At 36.6% G+C, this 23,942-nt stretch overlaps 4 protein-coding genes across 4 annotated transcripts; 3 read left to right on the top strand and 1 right to left on the bottom strand.

The window, feature by feature from the left end:
• Nucleotides 1-1,792: 1,792 nt before the first annotated feature.
• On the top strand, nt 1,793-2,067 carry N7516_007445 (uncharacterized protein; the record flags this gene model as incomplete). The annotated part of the gene is made up of 2 exons (XM_057220165.1): nt 1,793-1,885; nt 1,909-2,067. The coding sequence occupies 2 exons, from the start codon at nt 1,793-1,795 to the stop codon at nt 2,065-2,067; spliced, it is 252 nt and encodes an 83-aa protein (XP_057074256.1).
• Nucleotides 2,068-4,121: 2,054 nt separating this feature from the next.
• On the top strand, nt 4,122-4,358 carry N7516_007444 (uncharacterized protein; the record flags this gene model as incomplete). The annotated part of the gene is made up of 1 exon (XM_057220164.1): nt 4,122-4,358. One exon carries the CDS (start codon nt 4,122-4,124, stop codon nt 4,356-4,358), a length of 237 nt encoding a protein of 78 aa, XP_057074255.1.
• Nucleotides 4,359-4,635: 277 nt separating this feature from the next.
• On the bottom strand, nt 4,636-4,956 carry N7516_007443 (uncharacterized protein; the record flags this gene model as incomplete). Its single annotated transcript, XM_057220163.1, has 2 exons — nt 4,636-4,882; nt 4,931-4,956. 2 exons carry the CDS (start codon nt 4,954-4,956, stop codon nt 4,636-4,638), a joined length of 273 nt encoding a protein of 90 aa, XP_057074254.1.
• Nucleotides 4,957-5,132: 176 nt separating this feature from the next.
• N7516_007442 (uncharacterized protein) lies at nt 5,133-5,444 on the top strand (the record flags this gene model as incomplete). Its single annotated transcript, XM_057220162.1, has 1 exon — nt 5,133-5,444. The coding sequence occupies one exon, from the start codon at nt 5,133-5,135 to the stop codon at nt 5,442-5,444; it is 312 nt and encodes a 103-aa protein (XP_057074253.1).
• Between the last annotated feature and the right edge of the window lie 18,498 nt (nt 5,445-23,942).

Here is a 23,942-nt window from a genome sequence, read left to right as displayed (position 1 = left end):
GCTATGGTGAATGAGCTGCAATATCTTCGGGATGTTGCTATGGTAGATGCAGTATCTACGGCACGTATCTTTTGGTCATGTAATTTACGGGCGAGCTGATCATACGGTAAATAAACACTGTTGGTATAGTGGTCTAACCCAATTAAGATCAGTCTTTTTTGGCAGTCACTTTTCTGCCTTGAGTGTTATTTATTATGGTATCACCATAGTAAAAAACACAGCCCCTGAATTACCTTAGCCACATAGTACTTCTATGATCGACCCCATACTCGTCCCCATATTAATTCCCCATAATCCATTAAGTCACATGATCTATATATGGCTAATTATGAGACTTTCCGGTGCTTCAATTCCTTCTCTCATTCAGGTCTTAAACAAAATTCACAAAAGAGGCCATATAAATAGAAATTCTGGATTCTCTCTATATTTCATCGAAGCATGTTGACCTAGAAGACAAGTTTTGGACCAGAATCTGAAGAAACAGATACTTCATTTTGCTGTCTCAGGCATCAACATTAAGCAAACGCTGCAAATTCTCTCAGCCGCACAAATTGACCCACCCCGTGGCACTCCCTCTACTTTATCAGCTGGGCATTTAGCGCTTTTACTTTATCTGTCTCTTACTTCCTGGGAACGCCTTACCAATATGCTACCTCACAACCTAAGTTCCAAAGTCTAGGGCCATTGGAGACGACTTGTGGTTAACCGCGGCGATCCGAAGAAGCTGAAGTACACAACTTCAGACCTATCCTCACTTAACATCAAGCTAGTCTCTGCCAATGACACAGATTATGTTTCCTGGTTTGAGCCTTTTGATGGACTTGACAATCTCACGTTAACGGAGCCTGAATCACTCAACAAGCTACCAACGCTTGATCAAGAGGCGGACTAAAGCTTGACGTGCCCTCACGTCAACTACGACATTGTTCGGTTTGCTATAGGCTATAGTATGCTATCCAGGACCGCACTGAGAGCAATGCGGACCTTGTCAATTTTCCTGATCCCGGGGAGTCTCTGAGCACAATTAGGCCCTGGTCAAAGATCGAGTAAGTGGCGTCCCTTGCGATTTGAATGCCTTTGCTAAAAATCTTATTTAATCTAGCGAGGAAGATGAATTTTATAAGATCGGTCATATTCGTGCACCTAGTCCAGTTACCTGGGGGTGGCACTAGCTCAGTCTAGATGAATTCTGCATTCGAGATCGCGAGTACCAGATAACACCCTATCCGCATTTACAGATGGCCATTTTTAGCTTCGACTGCCCTGACGATAGTTGCATTCTCGTAAGTGAGCTTTCCGCTTTAGTGCAATTGATTGACATCCGGTCCCGTCAGCCTACCTTCTCGGGGAGTCCGAGCATCGCTGCCTTGTTAATCTCCATTTTTGGCGCTCGTCAAGTACGCGTGATCCAAGCCTTCTATCCCAAAGGAAAGTGTAAGGAAGGAGGGAAAGAGGGATAGCCTGAGCTCATGGTGAAGCTGGGGAAGACAATTGATTTTGCCAGCGAGAATGAAAACGAGAATGAGGACCGGATGGACGGGATCATTCGGTGGATGGCGTGCAGCCTCAGTTTGCTATAGACTGAGAAGATTTAGGGCCTTTGTGAGCAATCTATCGGTACGACAAGATTGTGTCGAATCTGTAGGCCACCCGCTACGTGGCCAACTTTGTATACCGAATAGGTCTCCCCTAGCAGTTTTAATACGTTAGGATCGAGGAAAACGACGACGACGAACCGATAAGCCTTACAACAATGGATCTAGGTGTGGAAGACTATGGGTATTAGCCAATGATGAGAAACGATACTGTGACACGAGAACTCAGCCAAAGTCGACAAATATACGAATCAACTGGTCACGATAATGTTACTATCAACCATGCCGCAGTGTATTCCATACCTTCACCTAGGAGAGTTTGCCGATCCGATCGGTCACGGGTGAAACCTTCTACGCAGAAGGTTATGGTGACGTTGTCATTGATCTTGCATTTTACGACTATGCAACTGACGAACAGGACACTAAGGAGCGTATCCGCATAGAGGGCATCGTGCTCCGGAAGGTTTGGTAAGCTCCAAGCCTAAAACATAGTCTGATTTCGACACGACAGCTTGCTACCAATGGCACAATGACGATTCAATTGTTCAAGAGTCATACTAAGTTGAAATCCATGGTCACTAGCGAGGTGAAAGGTTATGCATCAATTGTAACTGGGGTAGGGGGTGTATATAGAGAGAGAAGTCAGACAAGTGAGGGAGAATTGGGGGAGAAGTAAGAGAGAAGTGAAAGCGAGAGATTGGAGATGCAAGGTAGGGGGTGCACCATATAACAATCATTATGTGTTTATCTCTTATATATGGGTTGTTCTGATTTATGGGTGTACGGTATATAGGAATGGGCTGATTCCACTCTTTACAATTACCATCCGTATACTCTGGGAGAGATCCCACTTGGCGTTTGGTTTCGAGTTCTTACTTCAGATGGACGAAGCGCCTATAGTCATACGCAACTAGTTAGACTGCAACAGGTTAATTGAACCTTGATTGACTGATTGGCTCATTGACCAGATCCGAGAATTCATTTCAGCCTCTGTTATTACGCAAAATCAATACATGTCCTTGCGAGTCCTCGTTGAGACCAGCCCCGACATAGACCAAGCAGAATCTGATGATCTGGGTTCTTTTGTCGTGATTTTCGATTCGATGATCGGTTTGACTTCTTCCTTGGTTTCTTCTTTTTCAGGCTTGCTGTCCTCACCGGAAGTGGCCTGTAGTGCAGCTGGCTCCGTGGCTGGCTTGCCGCAGTCGGGCAGGTGTTGGAACAGTTTGTTCCTTGTACGCCGCTCGCAGAATTCACACCATATGCAAATTACATCCAGTCAGTCCGCTTCAACGCATCACTCCCAACCTGGCATCCCGGGGAATGTGGCAAGTAATGACCTTGCGAATATGACTAGCAGCCGCCTCCGCCAAATCCAGGTCGTTTGAAACCTAGAAGAGGAAAATGGAGACGCTGAGGAGACTCAATTTGTCCATTATTGAACATTTGACTGCAACCACGGCGCCATACCCAAGACACAACCGAGCTGAGTGGATAGGAAGTGGACTTGAACTCAAGGCAAGGTTTCATGGCGCCCATTTTACAGCTATAACAGATAGGGACTTAAGGGTAAGAGTGGGCCGACGTACAGAGGTGAAGGCACGCATTAAGACTAAGGCACGGCAGCTATTGACACGTGAACCAAAGGTCTCAATGCAGGAGGGAGCTCAATTTGTGGCCTTCTTAAAGGACAAGGTGCCACCCGCGGGAGAGTAAGTAGGACCAATCAGCCTCTAATATTTATTTTAAGGTATCAATTATAATATTGTCACTAACTACTAGAGACTAGATCGGTCTTTCTAATATCTCAGAACGGAAGCGAGATCTATATAGGCGTAGCGATTCCTTTAGCAGCCTATCTCGCCTATATCAAGAACCAATCCTCTAGGCTTAACCCCGCCGATTTCTTACGAGTCCGAAGATACGGGCCGTATAATATCAGAGATTACTAGGATATAGCTAGATTCTCCTATATCGCTTTAAGGATCTTCCTTAGGGTTACCAATTAGTACTTAAGAATCCGGCATAAGTATTACCATTAATTCTTTATTCAAGCCTTAAGATATAAGTAGCATCGCCAATCAGCAGGTGCATCCTCGTGGCCACAGATTTCGTCGAGGCCGGGTTAGTACATGAATTCATCCAATTTCGATGACCGGTTCTCTCGAACCTACATCGTAGCCCCTAGGCCACATACGCAATGAAGCTGCTGTGGAAGGTGACCCGCGCTGGGCAAAAGCTCAAAACGAAAACCAATACCATCCTCACTGGTGCAGTGGCTGTGCGAGAGCCGCTGCAGCGATCTACCACAAATTACACTGGAAATCGACTCGACGAGCGCATTGGTAGCTAAGCTGCAAATGTTGAATCAATCTAATTTATATTGTGGGGAGAAGTCTCCCAGCAAAAGTGTACCAAGTGCCTACAAAACAATGGCCCCTCGGCCAAATTTGTTCGTTTTCTTGATATTGCCTGTACAGCTACCGCATGTGGGAATTGTCGGTGGAACGGACAAGACAGCGGTGCATGTTCTACCAGCACCCGCTTGTTCCCGAGAATTCCCAGGGACCCCGCCGCGGCCGGTCGTCTCGGTCCTCTATCAGTACCTCGGAGGTCCGTCTTAACGTTCAGGGCGACAAGGCCGGGGCGGGCCTCGCCATGGTTGAAAATTTGGAGCGCGCGCTCCGCAAGATACAGGCCGAGATCGGGCTTGACGACAGCAGAAACGCGGCAAGAAATGACGTAGAAGTGAGAGTGAAGTGAGAGTGAGAAATGAGGGTGAAGTGAAAGAGAAGTGAGAGAGAAGTGATAGATTGAAGGTAGGAAGTATACCCGACGACAATCAGTATATCTCTTATATATAGGTTCGGATGAGTTTGGATTTATGAGTAGAGGGAATCACTAGCGGCGTGGAGACCTTTTGATTTGGCTTAACATACATCATCTCATCAACTATACGACTCCGATGCTGAGAGATTCTCCCCTCGGGATAGGCTGTTAGCTCCTCAAAAAAAGCGGCTCCGAATAAGGAGCACCAGTTTCAGCCGGATCCTGATGTATATGACCAAGCCCTCTCATTGATTGTAGCTGCAGTCTCGATGAGCACATCTCTCTGGGATCCTATCTCGGGGGCTATGGTAGCCCATTTGCCAGAGTAACAGGCCTCGTTAGCGATCAGGAGGCGGACGTTAGGCGGGAGGATTGAGAGGGCGGACATCATCTCAGCTTTAGACAGAGTCTCGGGATTTGCATGCTGAGAATAAAGGAGGATGGCGCTATAGTCGTTACTATGCCCGATCAGCACGAGTATAATGCGATCGCCACGGGCTACCTACCTTGAAACATTTCGGATCCAGTCCATGATGTGTGATTCAAGGCCATGCCTCTAGTCAATAGAATGGGCTTGTAGCCTCCTAACTATCGTATATAGGAACTCGATCTCTCAAGTCCTCTCGCCCAGGTAGAAAAGGCCCGGCCATATTCGTGATATCGTAGAGATGCGTCCCCGAGAGACATGTCGGATGAAGCCCGTCTGCCATGAACTTCTTTGCGATCATCACAAAGTCTGTGGCTAGGGCCGTGTCGAACACGGACCCTTCAAAACAACTAACGCGAAGGTGCTGGTCCAAGCCAGAGTTCGTGAACATCCCTCAAGAAGATTGGATGAGAATACCGATGCTTGACGGCTGGGAGAAACGCGTCAGGCGAGAGAGTCTATCCAATGGTCAGAAGGAGAAGGAGCTGATCGACAAAGTTTTCGACGGCTTGAGAGCCGATGGAAAACTAGACTGGGCGACGAAACACACGCCGACGCTTACTATACTAAGAGATTATCTCCGGTTACTTTAACATCCGCCTTAAAGTAAGTTAAGATAGAGCTGCTATTAGTAACAGCTGCCTACTTAGGCCGACTTCTAGTCGATCCTATAGCCTTTCCCTAGCTTCTATATTCTTATTTATTATATCTTAGTTTAGCTAAGTACGAGTTACTTAGCAAGTAGGTTTATTGTCACGTCCTGCACCATACAAAGTAAGGTGCAGAACCCGCCTGGACCCGAGATGGCACCTTCAAGGTGGACCTTCGGAGGTCTTCGGGACCTACGCAGACATATCAATGGCCTGCGAGATATATGGGTCCAATGCACATAATCTCGCTTAGGCTACGCACATTGCATAACTAGTGGATTTAGAACTATGGATAAAAGGTTCATAGTTCAGTTTGAATACATACGCAGTGCTAGTTGCAATTGCTTCGTAGTAGTAATTCGTATTGTATATGCCCTTAGCACTCTGATCATACCCTTCATAAGACCCTTTATAGTAGGTCTTCACATTCTAAACTATCTTATTTTTGATCGGACCGCCACTAGCAAAATATAGTGCCTATACGCCGAACCCGCGTAACCACGGAATAAAGTAAGGAGACGCCGGAGGTAGCTATAGAAGACAACTTCGAAATAGACCTCGGCCTCCCCGAAGGTAAATACGAAAGGGTATAGGTAGGTTCTACGAACCCGACCGAATCTATCGCGGAAGAACCAATCTCTATTACGACCGTCGAAGATAACGAATAAATTAAGGGTTTAAAGGTAGTAAAGGCCCGCGTATAATAGCTTAAAGAACTTAAAGAGTATCTAGAGATATAAGCGTAGATAGAGAAACGTATAGCGGAATTAAATATAAAGGCTAAGCTAAGTATTCCTCTAATAAGAATAATATCGTTAGTAGATATAGATCTCGATAATAATAGGGAAGAAGATAACGAAATAAGCTTCGGAGTCCCCTTAGTATACTATATATTAAGTACGAGATATCCTCCGTACCTAACGAGTATCATAAAATATTCTAGAAAAACACTCTAAAAGTATAAGATATAGTAGACGTACCTAAATAACTACTTCGGCTAATACCTATACTACTTTAAAGATAATACTACGAAGATAGGTAGGGAGGTTAAGGTCCTTAATAGCGATATAATAATAATATAGGAATCCTATATTACTAAACCTAAGGTACTAAAAACCTATATAGAGTTTATCTAGTTCCTATAATATATAGTAGATAACCCTTAGGTTATCTATCGAGAAGTAGAGGAATAATAGATATATTACTAATAGAGACTAGGCTAATCGGTTATAGTATACTCGCTATATATCGACTAGATAGCGAAAAACCTACGTATACTACTATCGGAGAATATACATAAAATACGTCTAAGTATAGGTATAATTAATAATATTAAAGTAGAAGATCGTAGATAGATCGAGATAGATCTAAACTATTTATATACCGATCTTTTAGATCGCCTATAAACTATCGAATTAGACCTAAATTTATAGAAGAAGACTTCGAAACCGAGTTAACCTATCTTAGAGAAATAAGATAAGAAAGGTAAACGATCTTTTATAAAAACGTAAGATATAGAGGAAACCTCGTAACCCGCGTATAAAGAGCCGGAAAAGAAGCGTAGAAAGGATAAGAAGCCTTTATCTATATATAAATATTACTAGAAGTATAGCTATAAAAAAGTAAATACTACTTCCTCTATAGAAAACCGGGTAATAATATAAAGAACGGTAGAAAAGATAATATAAAAAAATAAAGAACCTAATACTTTAAGCAGTAGCTATATTAAGAGTTACTACTTTAAATCTATAACCTCTAAAAGCCCTCGTAAGTAAGGCTATAATCTATATCGGGATAGAGAAAATCCCTATATATACCCTTATAGATTATAGCGTAGAACGGTCTTTTATTAGTTAGAAATAAGCAAAATAGAACTTAGAAGACTTATAACTCCTACTATAAATAGTTAAAGCCGTCGACGGATAGGAGATTAGGTCCTATAGGGTACGAGAAGTAAAGTTTAGCCTAATTAATAGTATAGACGTAAAAAGAAGTTATAACCTTATAGTAGAAGTAATAGATATATAAAGATACGACCTAATCCTAAGATTTAACTAGTTAACCTATAAAAACCTATAGATAGATTAAAAAGAAGCTTCGTAGTAGTATTATAGTATATAAAATAAAGATAATTTTAAAAGAATTATAGTAGAGGACTATATATAGGACCTATTATAAGACGTAAAATATATCCTAGTATACCTATAGGTAGGCCTAGTAAGATCTATAAGACTAGGAGTAATATAGGAAGAAGCCCTACTAGAGGAATATATAGACTTCGTAGATATATTCGACCCTATAGAAGTAGGGATCTTAGTATTATATTTAAAGGCGGATTATATAATTAACCTTAAGGGAGATATATAACCTCTATAGAAACCTATATACCTACTATCTAAAGAATAGCTTTAGGTATTAAAGAAATATATTAAAAAAGCTATAGATAGAGGATAGATCTAACCTTTATAAAGCCTTATAAGGGCGCTAGTACTCTTCGTATCTAAGAAAGACGGAGGACTAAGATTATATATCGATTATAGAGGACTAAATAAGATTATTATTAAGAATCGGTATCTATTACTATTAGTAGGAGAGTCGCTAGATTGTCTTATAGGAGCTAAGATTTATAGCTAGTTCGACCTCTTAGATATATACTACCGTTTACGTATAAAGATAGGAGATAAATAAAAGACGGTATTCTATATAAGATATAGGCTCTTCGAATATAGGGTTATACTATTTAGACTTTCTAATATACTAGTAACCTTCTAATAATATATTAATAAAGCCCTTATAGACTTTATAGACGTCTTTATAATTATCTATTTAGACGATATTCTAGTATTCTTATCTAGCGTAAAAGACTATATAGAGTATATTCGAAAGGTTCTTACGAGACTCCGCGAATATAAGCTCTATATAAAGAGATCGAAGTATATATTCTATACTATAAAGGTAGAATTCCTTAGCTTTATCGTTACGCTAGAAGGCATATAGATAGATTAGAAGAAGATAGTAACTATTATAGATTAACTAGAGCCTAAGAGTATCTATAATATCTAGATATTCTTAGAGTATATAAACTTCTATAGAAGGTTTATAGTATCCTTTTCGAAGATCTATAGACCTCTTAATATATTAGTAAAGAGACCGGATATCTATAAGAAGGGTACGAATAAGAAGATACGGGACTTCGTCTTTATAAAGAAGGCGAGAGAAGTATTCGCTGTCCTAAAAAGTTACTTTATAAAAGCACCCCTTCTAACCTACTTCTAACTAGGTAAAAGACTACTAGTAGAGATAGATATATTAGGCTTCGTACTAGTAGCAATTATCTCGTAACTTGAGGAAGATAGTTAATAGCACCCCCTCGTATTCTATTTAAGAAAGCTTAGTAGGCTAGAGATATATTATAAAACCTACGATAGTAAGCTACTCGCTATCGTAGAGGCATTTAAAATATAGAGACACTACTTAGAAGGTACTATAGATATCCTTATATTATCGGATTATAAGAACCTAAAGGGTTTTATAACACTCGTACCTTAGAATCTTAGTAGGAGATAGGCGCGATAGGTGTCAGATGAAATATAGGCTATGTAGAAATGAATGTTAACCTCAAGGGATTAATATTGTAGACTCTAGAGAGAAAGAAAAGAAGAGGAGAAAAAAACTAGCTACTGTCTAACAATATCCTGAGTTCTGTGGGTTAGGATCACCTACGGCCCTATATGGCCGTCACGTGACTCTAACACCCTCCTTTAGGACGAAGACTATTACTATATCTCTTTGTCTCTACTAATAAAAACTCTCTATTTTGTTTTCTCATTTTCTACTATTTCCTATATATTGTAAACCTATATCTACCCGTAAAATTTAGTATATAGATTAATTAAGACCTAGTATCTAGATAAACTTTATATATACTTCTTTATTAAGCGCTTTTATAAACCCGTCGGCGACGTTGCTCTTCGTCTCGACGCGTTATAGATCGATCTTCTTTTAGAAAATAGCGTCTTTAACGAAAAACCACTTTATATTAAGCTAACGTATACTATTCTTATACGATTTCTTACTTATTAGTAACTAAATATTAATATTATCTATTAAAATAATAATTAGATTGCCCGTCTTAGGAAGATTAAGTGCCTTAGTAATCTTTAAAATCTACTAAGTATCCTTAGTAGGTCGATTTAGAGTATACTATTCCGTAGCTATCGACGATAGAGTTATAATACTCTATTTTTTCGAGTACTAAATAATAGGTACGCTACTAAAAAACTAAATAGTACCCTCTATCAATTTTAAATTATACTAATTACTATATAAAGTATCGATATATATAAAGAACGAGGTATCGTCTATCCCTCCTAGCGTTATACTAAGATATATTATATTACTAAGATACCTATAGATAGTACGGACTATCTATAAATTATTAGTAGTCGGAGAAGTAAAATAATATTATAATTTTATAATACTAAATTTAATATTAGGCCTAGTTTTAACTACTAGCTAGTTAAGTCTACTAACTAAAGACCGGAATAAAGTATACTCCTCTTAATCTAGAAGAGCGTTAGGATCCTTATTACCGTTATCCTATTTATAGTTTAGAGAAAGCGGAATCGAAATTAGAGAATATATCTATATCTCTACTAAGCGAAGTACTTCTAGATAGTATATTTATTATATTATCCGAATTATTCTCTTATCGTAATTCCGGATAATAGTATTACTAAAAAAATAGGATAGTTCTCCTATATCCTTAATCTCGAACTAACCCTTTACCTATTAAAAAATTATCTCGACCTCTCTGTCGGTTAAAACTATATTAATAAAATTATTAATATAAATAAGAAGAAACTACGTTAAATTATTATATATCTTAATATAGATATATAGATTATTATTAAGAGTATAAAACCTAATCTTAACTAGTCTTCTATTAAGTTCTTTATTCTATAGAGCTACCGAATTACAAAGGCTAAATAATACCTACCGTAACTAATAAACCTAACCTTTACTTCCGATATTAGGTTCGGAGTATTCAAAACCTATTAGTTAAATAATATAAACTATCTCCTAATCTTTATAAGAAGTATTAAGATATATAGCTACTATATTAAACTAACGCTATTTATAACCTCTCTACGTAATAAGTATAAAGATAATCTTTATAAGAATATTCTAAATAACTAGAGTATAGAAGATTAAATCCTCTTTCTTCTACTAGTAGTTCCTATAAACTACCTAGTACGCTTTAAAACTATAAATAAGATTGTCTTTTATTACTTTAAGATTAAAAACCTATTAACTCGGTAGAGGTACTACCCCCGGCGGTTTACGAACGATATTAAAAGTCCTTTTCGTATAAATATTATTAAACTAATCTTCTATCGCTACTTACTAGCGGTCTAAAAATCGAGAATTTATCGCCTTATTATAAGACTAGAGAATAATAATATCCTTAACGTATAAAGACTTACTATTATAAATAAAAGGAGTACTCTATTTCGTAATAACTCTCGACTTTATAAGTCTCCCCCTACCTTAATTACTATTATTACCTAATTCTTTATTAGTACTATTATTACCCTATAGAATATCCGGCTTTATAATAATTTACTTTAGTTATTTCGTCTATTTCGGTTTCGTTTTCGGAATCGATATAGTCTTAGTAAGTTCTATAGGAAAACTATATTATTTAGGCGATCGTCTTATCTAGCTCGATCGTCGGGGAATAAAGTATTTTAGTAGAATAGAAGCTATCTCGGTAATAAAACTATCGGTAATTATTTTAATTAAGACCTCCTAAGGTAATTCGACCTTAGATATCGTCTCTATATATAGTTTAAAAATAGGCTTAGAAACCTAATAAGAACTAGACTAAACTACTACCTACTCTTCCTTTAAAATAATAAGATTATAAACCTCCTATATAGAAACCTTCTATAGAGAAACTTCCTATAGAAAAATCTCTTATAAAGAAATCTCCTATAGAGAAACCTTCTATAGAGTATCTTCTCGGAATACTCTAGATAAATACTAAGAAGAAATAGGAATAGCTTATTATATAGGAACTTCTATATTACGAGTAGCTCGCTATATATATTATCTTTAATAAATAAAACTATTATATTTACTATCTTTACTATCTTTACTATTATCCTCCTTAATCGATTAGTAAATAACTAGAGACTCTAGAATAGCCTCTAAAACCGGAGATACTACTACTTATTTTCTAGGCTATAGTAGGACTAGCGGAAGTAATAGTCTACTATCTATATAATTAACTATATAATATTAAATTATCTTATAAATCTATAGTTAAAGAACTAGACGTCGACGTATTAACTAAGGAACTAACTAATAAATTAGCTACTAAATAATCTATCTCTTTAGCGGTAAAAGGTAAGCCGGTTTAACTTACTTCTAGAAATTCGGTTATTAAAATAGAGATTAATCTTCGATCTCTTATATTCTAGTTAATAGCTTTAGTATAGATAGTATAGTCTATACTCTTCCTAGTATATCTAGACCTATAGAAGCTTACTTCTATTAAATTATAGGTCTTAAAACCTAAATTACTATCTCTAGTTATCTACTAGTAATAGAAACCTATAGAACTAGCTTTAGTCTAATTATAACCTTTAGACCTTCGTAAGATTATTTGCCTTTCTTAATTATAAAATCTAGAATATATAGACTACCTTCTTTATAAAGTACTCCGGTATTATTATTTAAATTAGGATCTTTAGGTACCGGCTTTCTAGCTAAAATACCCCTCTTTAGATTATTATCCGATCGAGAAGAGTTAAGATTAAATTTATTAGGAAAAGTAACGTCCTATAAACGAATAATCTCCTTCGAAGTAGGATTCTATACCTTAAAGATATAACTATTCTTACCCTTATAACTAACTAGGTATCCTCTAAATATACGAGTAGCTAATTTCTCTAATTAAATATATATCTCCCTCGGAATATAGATAAATACGATAGTACTCTATATACGAAGATATTTTAAATTAATCTTTATCTTATTAAGACTAAGGCCCTCCTACTAAGAGATAATCGGTATCTTCGTAGTCTTCGGATTAACTAAATAATTATAAATATAAATTATAGTATCTACTCGGTAAGACTAAAGCTATTTAGGAAGCCTAGCGTCTATATTTATTATACGTTAAATCTAGTTAATATAACTACCTATACGCTCTATAACGCTATTTAGTTTAAGTATATAGATAGGCGTAATTTTAAAAATTATACCTTCTTCTTTTATTTATATCTAAAATTTATAGAATTTAGTTCCTCTATTAATCCGCTAGAAAGCTAGGTAACGTCTACGAAGAATCTTCTATCTCTTATAGAAAGTAATTATATAAGATATAATCTCCTTCTTAGTTTAAAAGTACGGTCCTTTAGTATATCGAGTATAGTTATCGATAATTAGTACCTAATAATATTTACTATAAGATCTAGGTAGGTTTATAGCTTATATATCCGTATAAAACTTTATATCTAGCTTCTCTATATAATATTATATATCCCGAGAAATCTACTTCTTAGCTTTACTAAGTTAATAAGCTTCGTAGTTAAAGTTATAAAGTTTAATTTAGTCTCTTTCTTCTAGAAGAATAGTATTAGAAAGAGAAGCTTTAATATATAGTCTTCCTATATAACTAAGTCGACGATAAATTTCGTAAGTCGAAATAGATTTATTAATTCAATTAAACTCTTTATTTAAATCCGAGTCCGAATTAGAAGAATTCGGTTTATAGAAGTAAGTCGTTTAAGTAGTTATTTAAATAGAAGACTATTATTATATCTTCTCTAGAATTATTCCTTAATAGAGTAGGCTATTAATCTAGGGTAAACTATTAAACCGTTTTACTAATCTAACTTCCTCCCTATTCTTATAAACTAGTTTTAAAATAATTAAATTATAATAGATACTATAATCCGCTTTAAGAGTATTAGATAAAAGTAGACGATCGGTAGTTACCGTATTATAGTAGGTATTAATAAGAATTATCTTAATCTTATCTTCCGAATTCTTAATTTAAATCGGCGTCTTACTATAACTAATTATTAATTAGACCTTACTATTAGTATTTATATAGCTATATAGCTCCTTATTAGGCTTATAAATTAAGTATTCGTAGAAGTCCTTATAATATCTAGTAATTATTTTAAAAGTACTACTATTAATTATCTAATTATCCTCTGAAGAACGAGCTATATTAGTACGAGTAATACTAGCCTTACCTTTCCCTTTACGTATAATTATATAGTACTAAGTATTACTACGCGGCTTCTATCTTTTTATAAGTAGATCCTCTATTAGGTAGAAATATATCTTAATAGGATATCTAGTATATCTATAATAGGTATATTCTAAATTATTTATATATTATAGCTATTAATTACGCTACTATTCCGCCTATTTATTAATCGACTTATCTTTAGGCGGCGTATTCTTCGTATCTTAATACTATTCCTTCTAATTATTTTAATTATCCTTATTATTATTATCCGATCTAGAGTTATATAAATTACCTCTATAACCTCTACTATTATAGCCTTAATCTCTTATTCTATCTCTATATTAATTATTATTATTATTATTCCGTACGATATTAGTAGAAGCTTCTAGGTTAAATAATAATAAAATAGGAATATCGCGTACTTTAATTATTAATATCTTATATATATCACTAAAAACCTCCTTTATAACAGAATCTAGTATCTTATCTTTTAAAGTCTTATAGGTAAATATAACCGATTTAAGTTTACCTTCTAGTTATCGAAGTATTATAAATAACGCTCCAAATAGGTAAGGTTCGACTTTATATATACTAAGCTAGTTATATTAGGTCTAGTAGGTATTAATATAGTCTTTAGTAGAACTAAAGTATAATCTCTTTATCTTATCGAATTTAATTACCTTATATCTTATATTATTAATAATACTAGTACTACGAATAATAGACTCGACTTTACGTAGTATATAATCGGCGTAAATCGGGAAACTATTTATATATTCTTTAAGAGTTATAATAATCTTCTAATCTAGAAGACCTTTAATCTATCTACTAGAAATCTTCGACTAGTATCTCTATAGATTATAATTAGGATCGAATTCGGTAGGACGAGGTAGATTATAGTTAGCGACCTAATCGATTCGCGCTATACTTAATCTATTAATAATCTATCGTTTCTATCTTACTAGATTACTACTATTAAGAGCTAATTTAATACCCTTATTAAGCTTAATCTCCTTTACTTCCGGAAGATTAGTCCTCTATATACGTATCTATTTAATAGGACTATATTATTAATATTATTATCCCTAACTATTAGAAATAGGATTATATTATTAGCGAGAAGTAGGGAGAGAACGTAAGGAACCTTCTCCTCCGTTATCGTTATTATTATAGGAACTAGTTATTTTAACTATACGTCGAGTATCTATATTCGGTCTCGATCGAAAGAAATACGCGAAGCGGTACTATCCGTCGCGTCGATAAGGTAACCATAGAAAACGAAGCTTCCTAGATAATTAGAATAATAAAAATATTAACTTATAATAAGATCGTCGATAAAAATCAATATTAACGATAGGATCGATAGTCGAAAAGTAGAGATACGGAACGGGCCGAAAAACGCGTCCTATAAATAAAAAATGAAAACTCTGATTGGTTGAAAATTTTAACGAAAAGATGCTCGGAGTCGTACGAGTAAGGGCTTATAACCTATTAGATGAAATATAGGCTATGTAGGAATGAATGTTAACCTTAAGGGATTAATATTGTAGACTCTGGAGAGAAAGAAAAGAAGAGGAGAAAAAAACTAGCTACTGTCTAACAATATCCTGAGTTCTATGGGTCAGGATCACCTGCGGCCCTATATGGCCGTCACGTGACTCCAACAATAGGCAATACGACTTATATCGTTCGACTTTATAATATAGTATAAAGTAGGTTTAAAAAACCCGGCCGATAGGCTAAGTCGGAGGTCCGACTATACTTAGGAAGTAAGGAAGATAGAGTTAGTAGACCCCGTAGAAGACAAGCTACTTTTGAGGATTAGGCAAAGCCTATAAAAAGGACCCTTTGTAAATAAAGTAGAAGAAGCCGAAAAGATCTAATTAAACATTATAATATATATAAAAGCCGCGAAAGACCCTTAGACTAAGGGTACGATAGGTACGAAAACTATATTAGAGCCTAAAAAATAGGCCTAAAGACCTATAAAGAAGAACCGATAGGTATATAGGGAGGTCGTAACTACCCTAGAGGAGTAAAAATAGGCCCTCGAAGAACCCTACGAAGTATAAAAGCTATAAGTAGATAAGTACTAGGTTATTAGTAATTATAATAGTCCGGAACAGTATATTACTTACGCGGAAGTAATAGTTAGCTTTATAGGAGAAATAGCGCTAAAAGATACTTCTATAGAGTCTATCGTAAATCTTATAAAGCGGTACTAGAGCTAGGACTATTTTATAGAGGATAAGCGTAATAAAATAGATAAAGTAGGGAGTAATAGACGCTTTAGCGGTACGCTATAGGTAGTAACTATCGAAGATAGCCTACTTAGATATAGCGGGAAGATTTATATATTAAGAGACTTAGTTATAATATATAAAATCATACGTACTTACTATAGTGATCCTTAGGTAGGATACTATAGGAAGAGGCGAACTATTAAAAGGATTTATAGTAAGTATTTCTAGTAATATATAAAGAAGGAAATAACTTTATATATAGATAAATATAACGTTTATTAAAGGAACGTAGTATATAGATATAAATTATATAGACTATTAGAACCGTTACTAGTGCCTTAGAGACTATTATAATAGATAAGTATAGATTTTATAATAGGTTTACTACCTTCGAAGTAGGAGTATAAAGTCTATAATACGATACTAGTAGTAGTAGATCTATTTACGAAGTTCGTAGTCTATATATTATATACTAAGGATATAATAGTAGAAGATCTTATAGCTATATTATATATAAAAGTTGTCCTATAGCTAGGAATACTAGAGAACCTTATTAATAATAAAAGAAGTCTATTTACTAGTACTTTTTAGACTAGCTTCTACTTTTATCTTATAATATAGAGAAGATTATCTACTATATACTATCTATAAATAAATAGATAGATAGAAAGATAGAATTAATCTATTAAGTACTATCTTTACAACTATATTAGTTAGTATTAAGATAACTAGACTAGGTAGATTCCCCTTATATAGTACGTATATAATATAACTATATATTCGGCTCTAGATATATCCCTAAGCGAAGCCCTTATAGGAATCCGACCCGAACTCCGATCGAGCGTTAAAGACGACGATAAAGAGGTCTATAAAGATATAAAAAAACGTACGAAGGAGCTCGTAAAATAGCGAGAAGAGCTTAAGAAGAGGTTATAAAAGACGAAAGATACTATAAAAAGGGCCGCGGATAAGAATCGTATAGAGAAAACCTTCGTAGTAACCGACTAGGTACTACTTCGGAATAAGTATATTAATTTAAAACGCCTCTTTAAAAAACTAGATAATCGTTATAAAGGACCCTTCTAAGTAGTTCGTAAGATAAGATAATAAGTATACTAATTAATATTAACCCCTCTATATTAGAAAATCTATACTACGTAATATATCTTTATATTAAAGCCCTATAAGAATAAACTAATTTGTAGCGAGCGGCTAGATCCTATCGAAGTTAATAAAGAACCTAAGTTTAAAGTCGACTATATTCTATAGGTTAAAAAGAGGGGCAAAGGCCTCTAATACCTAGTACGTTAGGAAGATTACGGAGATAACGAGAATACCTAGAAACTAGATAGTATATTAAATAATATAGTTATAATAGATTAATTCTAAAAATCTAACCCGCCGAAAATAACTTAGAAGAAGTTATAGAAGTCTTAATAGGGTTTAAAAGAGAGATAGAATAATTCGTAGACCCTTTTAAACTATCCTAAGTATTATTTATAAACTATAGCTAGTAGAAACGTAGAAGTTGTTACCAGCCAGTTCTTTAACAAAAAGAGTGCATTTAACTAGAACATTAAGTACAGGGAGGAAAAAGAAAAGAGAAGAAAAGAATCTATCAACAGGACCAAAAGACATTGTGGGGTGGGTCCTGGGTCGAAGGCGGAAACAATCAGCAGAAATCTCTGCAAGGCGGAAACACACGGCAGAACCAACTGACTCGTCCATAGGCGGAGTCAGTCAGCAGAAAACTCTGCAGATCGTCACATAACCCCCGACCAAGAATGCATTTAGCCCCTAAATGCCGGCTTGTCGTCATCCCCATAATCTTCAAGGAAGACTTCGTCCTTGGCCGCATCCAACTAGGCTTGTAGGCGCATCGGGGGTCCGGGCTTCAGAGGGTAATCGTCATAGAAGTGCTGAATCTTCTAAGGTGCATACTTGAAATTTCCTACAGGATACCACTATAGGTCGAGATCATAGCCGAGCCATTAAACTCGATACTACAACTTCCGGTAATGAAGGCGTGAATCGATGACCTTGTCCACTTCCTATTTATCTTCCTCAGAGATCCTGATTGGCGGTGGTGGGTCTAGATGCTATCCGCGTAATGATTCTAATAATAACGCTCTTCGAAGCTTACTAGGATTAAATACCGGATAAACTTTGATAGATTCCGGAAGATCGAGCTTATAGGCGTTTCCGATCTTCTCGATAATCCTATAGGGTCCACTAGCTAGGTAAGAAAGCTTCCGATTCGGGCGGTCTAGCTGCCAATCCTTCGTTATAACGAAAACCTAATTACCGATGTCGAAATCCTCTTCTCTCCGGTGCTTATTCGCCTATTAAATCATCTGCTACTAGGACTTTATAATCTAATCTCTCGTCTTCGTCTAGATATCTTAAAGTTGCGATAACATATTAACTACGTCCCGTTCGTTGTCCGTTAGATCACTTCGGTCCTTCTAGTCAAAGGATATAGCCGGTTCGTAACCCCTTTCGATAAAGAATAGTAACTACTTCGTAGTATCCTACGGAAGGATTAATACTACGAAATCTACTATTAGTAGAATCTCTAACTAGTTGTCTTGATTCTATTTAATATACAGTCGTAACCTCTAGGCCATATACTGATTTGCGATCTCGCTCTATCCGTCGGTCTAAGGGTGGTGGGTAGTTAACAACTTCCTCTTGATTCTAAGTATCCGGTAGAACTCGGTCTAGAATTCTAAAATAAACTATCCGCCTCGGTCAGATATAATGGTCTCCGGAATACCCGTAGTCCGAATCACGTTATTAATGAACAATCTAGCTATCTACTTGGCATTAGTATCCTTATGATAAGGAATAGAAATTAGTCTCTTACTTAGTCGGTTAATAACCACGAATATAGCGTTGTAACTATAACGATCCTTTAGGAATAAGCGGAAATCTATCGAAATATACTGCCAGGATCTCTTAGGAATAGGCAAAGGATGTAGCAATCTAGGTATACGATCTCGCTAAGCTTTTGTTCGTTTATAAACTAAGTAGTTTTCTACGTATCGCTTTACGTCGTTAGCCTATCCCGGCTAATAATATCTTAACGAGATAAGCTTCTTTAGTTTTTCGATTCTAGGATATACGGTTAACGGTTGTCGATATATGTCATCAAGAAGTCTTATACGTAAATCTCCTTCGTCTAGAACCTTAAGTCGTCCTTCGAATAAGAGCAAACCTTCTTCGATAGTCTACTTCTAGTTGCTGCCTTTCCTAGCTATCCGTCGGAAATCCGCTAGCTTAGTACTTTCTCGGTTGGCTTGCTTTACTCGCCTAATGATATCTATTATATACTCTACGTCGATTAGGTTCAAACCGACTAGATAGATACCTTCTTCTAAATAACTCCTTGGTAGAAGTGTTATCTGTCTACTATTATCGGTATAGGGTGAGTCTTTTCGCGATAAGACGTCAGCCACGATATTCTTCTTTCCCGGGCGATACTTGATCATAAAATAGAACTAAGATAGGAACTCGCTCTATCTCGCTTATCGTTAGTTTATCTATCTCGTTATTATAAAGTATTTAAGAGACTAATAGTCTATTAAGATCTCGAAGCGATCCTTTCGTGCTAAACCTTCAAGTTTAGGTCGCCATTCCTATAGTATACGAATAATTACCAAGAGTTCTTTATCCCGTATCTCGTAATTTAACTCCGCGGATTGTATACTCTTTAAGAAGAAAGCCACTAGATACTAGAAGTCATCGTTCTCGTAATACTAGGAGAGAACTACTCCGAGTACCCCGTCGGAAGTATCGGTCTCGACTCTTATCCGTCGAACTAGGTCGTAATAACGGAGAACCGGCGTAGTCATTAACTTCTTCTTTAATAACGAGAAGGCGGCCTTATATTATTCGGTCTATTCGTAAGAAACGTCTTATCGAGTAAGTCGATATAAAGGTTTTGAGATAGTACTGTATCCTTAGATAAAACGTCGGTAGAAATTGCAAAATCCTAAAAACGACTAAACCCCTTTTACGGTCGTTAGGGCTTACCATAACTAAATAATACTAATCTTTCCTAGGTCAACTACAATGCCGTCTATACTCACAATAAAACCAAGGAACTTTGTCTTCTATACGGAGAATTCGCACTTCGGTAATACTACCTAGAGACCTACTTTCTATAGACGTTGAAGTACCTCCCTTACTTATTACTAGTGCTCTTTAAGGGTCTTACTATAGATTAAGATATTATCTACAAAGACCATAGTATACTTATCTAGGTACTCCCGTAACACGTTGTTTATATACCGTTGGAATATGGTAGGTCCGTTTATTAATCCGAATAGTGTGACTTTGTATTTAAATGATCTATACCGCGTATAGAAAGTCGTAAGCTCTTCTGCTCTCGGTATTAAACGAATTCGGTAGAAACCTTATTAGATATCAAGCTTTATAAAGAACTTCGCTTTACTAGTTCGTTATAAGACTTCGTCGATTAATGGTAATAGGTAACAATCCTTTTTCGTAATAGCATTCAATCTTCGGAAGTCGATATAGAAACGAAGACTACCTCTAGGTTTCTTCGCTATTAAGATTAGAGAAGCATATAGTACTGAGCTCGGAACGATAAACCCTTTCTTAAGATTCTTTATAATATACTCTCTTACTTCCTTTAGTTTATAAAGGGATAACTTATAGAGAGGATAATACCTAGGTTGTGCTTCAGCTTTAAGTACAATATCGTGATTAACTCTAGGTCTATAAGGTGGCAATTCATCCGATCTCTTCTTTAAGAAAACTTCTACAAGGTCGTGGTACTCCTTTAGTAGAGTCCGGAGTATCTTATTAATTTTAGGATCCTATATTTAGGCACTTTTGATATCGATAATATGGTCGATTTTATAGAGGGAAGTAACAAAGGTTTCGGTTTCTTTGTCAACCTTACTTCTTATATAAAGTCGATTGAATCTAGCGCCTCCGATCGCGTAGATATCGATACTAATCGGGGACTACTCTTCCTTCGTCGATATCCGGGGCTTTAGAACTTTCGTTTTATCCTCTAAATTTCGAATCATCTTCCGTTTCTCTTTAACCTACTAGTGTCCGTATTAACGCTCTCGGGTACGTCAGAGTTGCTAATCTTACTAATCTTATTATCCGAAAAGGCGATCGCGTCGTTCTATATTAGCTTAATAGATAGGGTCTATCTTCGATGGCTTCTTTAAGATTTCGGTTAGAAAGGGAATAGTAATCTTACTTACAACCTCGTTAGAGAGACTTCTTTAATCCGGCCAAATTATTCGGTACCGTCGGCAATCTAGGAGAATATCATGCTCGGTAAACCACATCCGTCCGAGGATTATATCATATCGTCTAAGATCCGCAATTAATATTAGGACCTATCGCTATACTCGGCCATCTATATAAACCGTGAGAATGGCGGCATGTCGTATTAGTTCAGCTAGCTTACCGTTAAATCCGCGTACTAGATATTCACGACTGAGCCTCTCTATCTTAATCCTAAATCGCTTGCCGAGTAGTACAATCATTATCGTATTAATAAAGATATATCCGTCTGCTCTAGTATCACCTAGTGCTAAAATAGAAAAAGAATAGCTATTATATATTAGTTGTGTATTAAAAACTAAGCTATCTCTTAGACTACTAACTAACTTCTATAAGTCTAGCGCAAATAGTGAAACTTTCTTTCTACCTAGGAGGGAGACTTATCCTAGGCAAAGGCTTTTCCCGGATTCTCTTTATCGCTTGCTTCGAGCTCCACGATCTCCTGAATCCGAGGGTTGGTAACGGTCGTAGTAGCCATAGTAGTAGGCTGGTTTAACTTCTTCTTCGGATAATCACGGGTCATATATCCTCGTTCCTTACAATTGAAACAACGACCTTCTTTTATCAAGGTCTCCCGCTTAGACGCGGAGAGACTAACAAAGTTAGCACTGCCTTCTCGCTTTACATAGGGAGTAGAATTCGAACTGGTTATGGCGGCACCTACACCGCTTCCTAAGGGTAGGTTCGTGCGGGAACGGGGATTAGTCGACTTAGCTTCCTACTATAAACTAATTTCGTATGATATACTCTGGCAACTCTATACGAACGTATCGAACGAGATCATTTCTTGGTTGATAGCCCACATAACCTAGGTTTAAAGTAGGTATAGGAGTTTGGAATATAGATCTCGTTTCCGATTCTCAATCACGACGGTAGCTTCTTCTATAAGCTATATAAACTCCGTAAGGAAATCGGTAAAGTTGTCCCTAGGCTTCATCTTTAGTCGGTAGTATATAGTATACGCTTCGGCACGTCGATTCGGGTTTATAAAGATAGTCTTTAAGTAAGCAATAATATCCTCTACATCTTCGTAAGGAACACTAGCGTTAGCGCTTATTCGGGGAGTAATATATAGCTAGGCTTTGCTTTCATATCGGCTCTACACGTAGAGTCTCCAATAGATAGGGAGAGGGTAATGGTCTACGTTAGCTTTAAGTTTCTATCGGATCACTATCTCCTATATTTCGAATCTTACTTCTTTCCTATCATTAAGCATTAGTATATCAGGTATCTTAGTCGTCTTTCGGGTAACGTTAGCCTCTATAATCGGTACGCTAGTGTTAGCTACATTAGGATTCTAAGTAATAAGGAGACGGAACGCCAAGTCTCCCCGCTCACGGGTCGTAATATCACGATAAGCAATTGCCTCATCACGCTTAGTTATCAGATCGTCAATCTTACTAAGGAGTATTACGACCTCCTCTCTCAAATCCTGATTCTCTTACTCTAGTCGTCGGTACTAGCGAGTAAGTTCCTAGAATCTCTCCTTTAAAGGAGTCTTCCGAAGTTGTTCGCGTATAGAGGACGATCCCTCTCTAGCGTTATTATTATTATTCGTCTCACTAGTATCAACTAGTCTCGGCATTTCGGTATGTGGGGTTCGGGGTTCGGATGTATCGACCACCCGGTCGATCTCTTCTTCTTCCGGCATAGTAGCGAGCGGCTACTTGCCACGGTTCGTCGGGTTCCGGCGGGTCTCGACCATTGTGACTAGTCAGATAGGATTCGGTTCGGTTCGGAGAATCGGTCTTAGCTATACGATGCCAAGGAACGGAGAGTGGGTAAGCTTCGACCGAGATCCACCACAATAGGGATCTATACGGTCTTCTGCTTATTGAAAATTGAAATGGTACTTAATGTTATGTTACCAGCCAGTTCTTTAACAAAAAGAGTGCATTTAACTAGAACATTAAGTACAGGGAGGAAAAAAGAAAAGAGAAGAAAAGAATCTATCAACAGGACCAAAAGACATTGTGGGGTGGGTCCTGGGTCGAAGGCGGAAACAATCAGCAGAAATCTCTGCAAGGCGGAAACACACGGCAGAACCAACTGACTCGTCCATAGGCGGAGTCAGTCAGCAGAAAACTCTGCAGATCGTCACAGAAGTAGTAACCTCTATAGCGAGGCTCTCGCTATAATTAGCCTATAATAAATCTACTAGGCTAATATTATTAGAGGAGACAATTTATAGCTTTATAGTCGGTAAAATAAGTATTGCCTTAAAGATTAGTAAGGAGTACGAATCCTTAGATAGACTAATAAAGAATATATCGCCTCTATAAAGAACGAAGGGATATAAGAGTAAAAGTCTTTATAAAAGGCTTCTTATACTATAAGAATAATAATAGTCTCTATAAAAATCTATAAGTAAACGCTTTATAGAAGGCCCGAGAAAAACGGCCTAGATATTAGGAAACGTAGGAACGTACGTAAAAGCCTTATAGGTCCTATCTAAATACCTACGAAACGCTATACGAACCTATCTAATACTCTATTAAACTATTCTCCCTATACTTCGAATATTATTAGTAGTAAGGACGGAGGAGCTAGAAAAGGCGGCGGTATAATAAGCGGTACGATAAGAGATACTATAGATAC

The sequence above is a fragment of the Penicillium verrucosum genome (assembly GCF_028828655.1).
Source record: "Penicillium verrucosum strain IBT 35672 chromosome Unknown utg000002l_segment0_segment0, whole genome shotgun sequence".
In the NCBI taxonomy this organism is placed as follows: Eukaryota; Fungi; Ascomycota; class Eurotiomycetes; order Eurotiales; family Aspergillaceae; genus Penicillium; species Penicillium verrucosum.
Note: the sequence above shows the minus strand (reverse complement) of the source record. Positions and strands in the feature narration are given on the sequence as shown.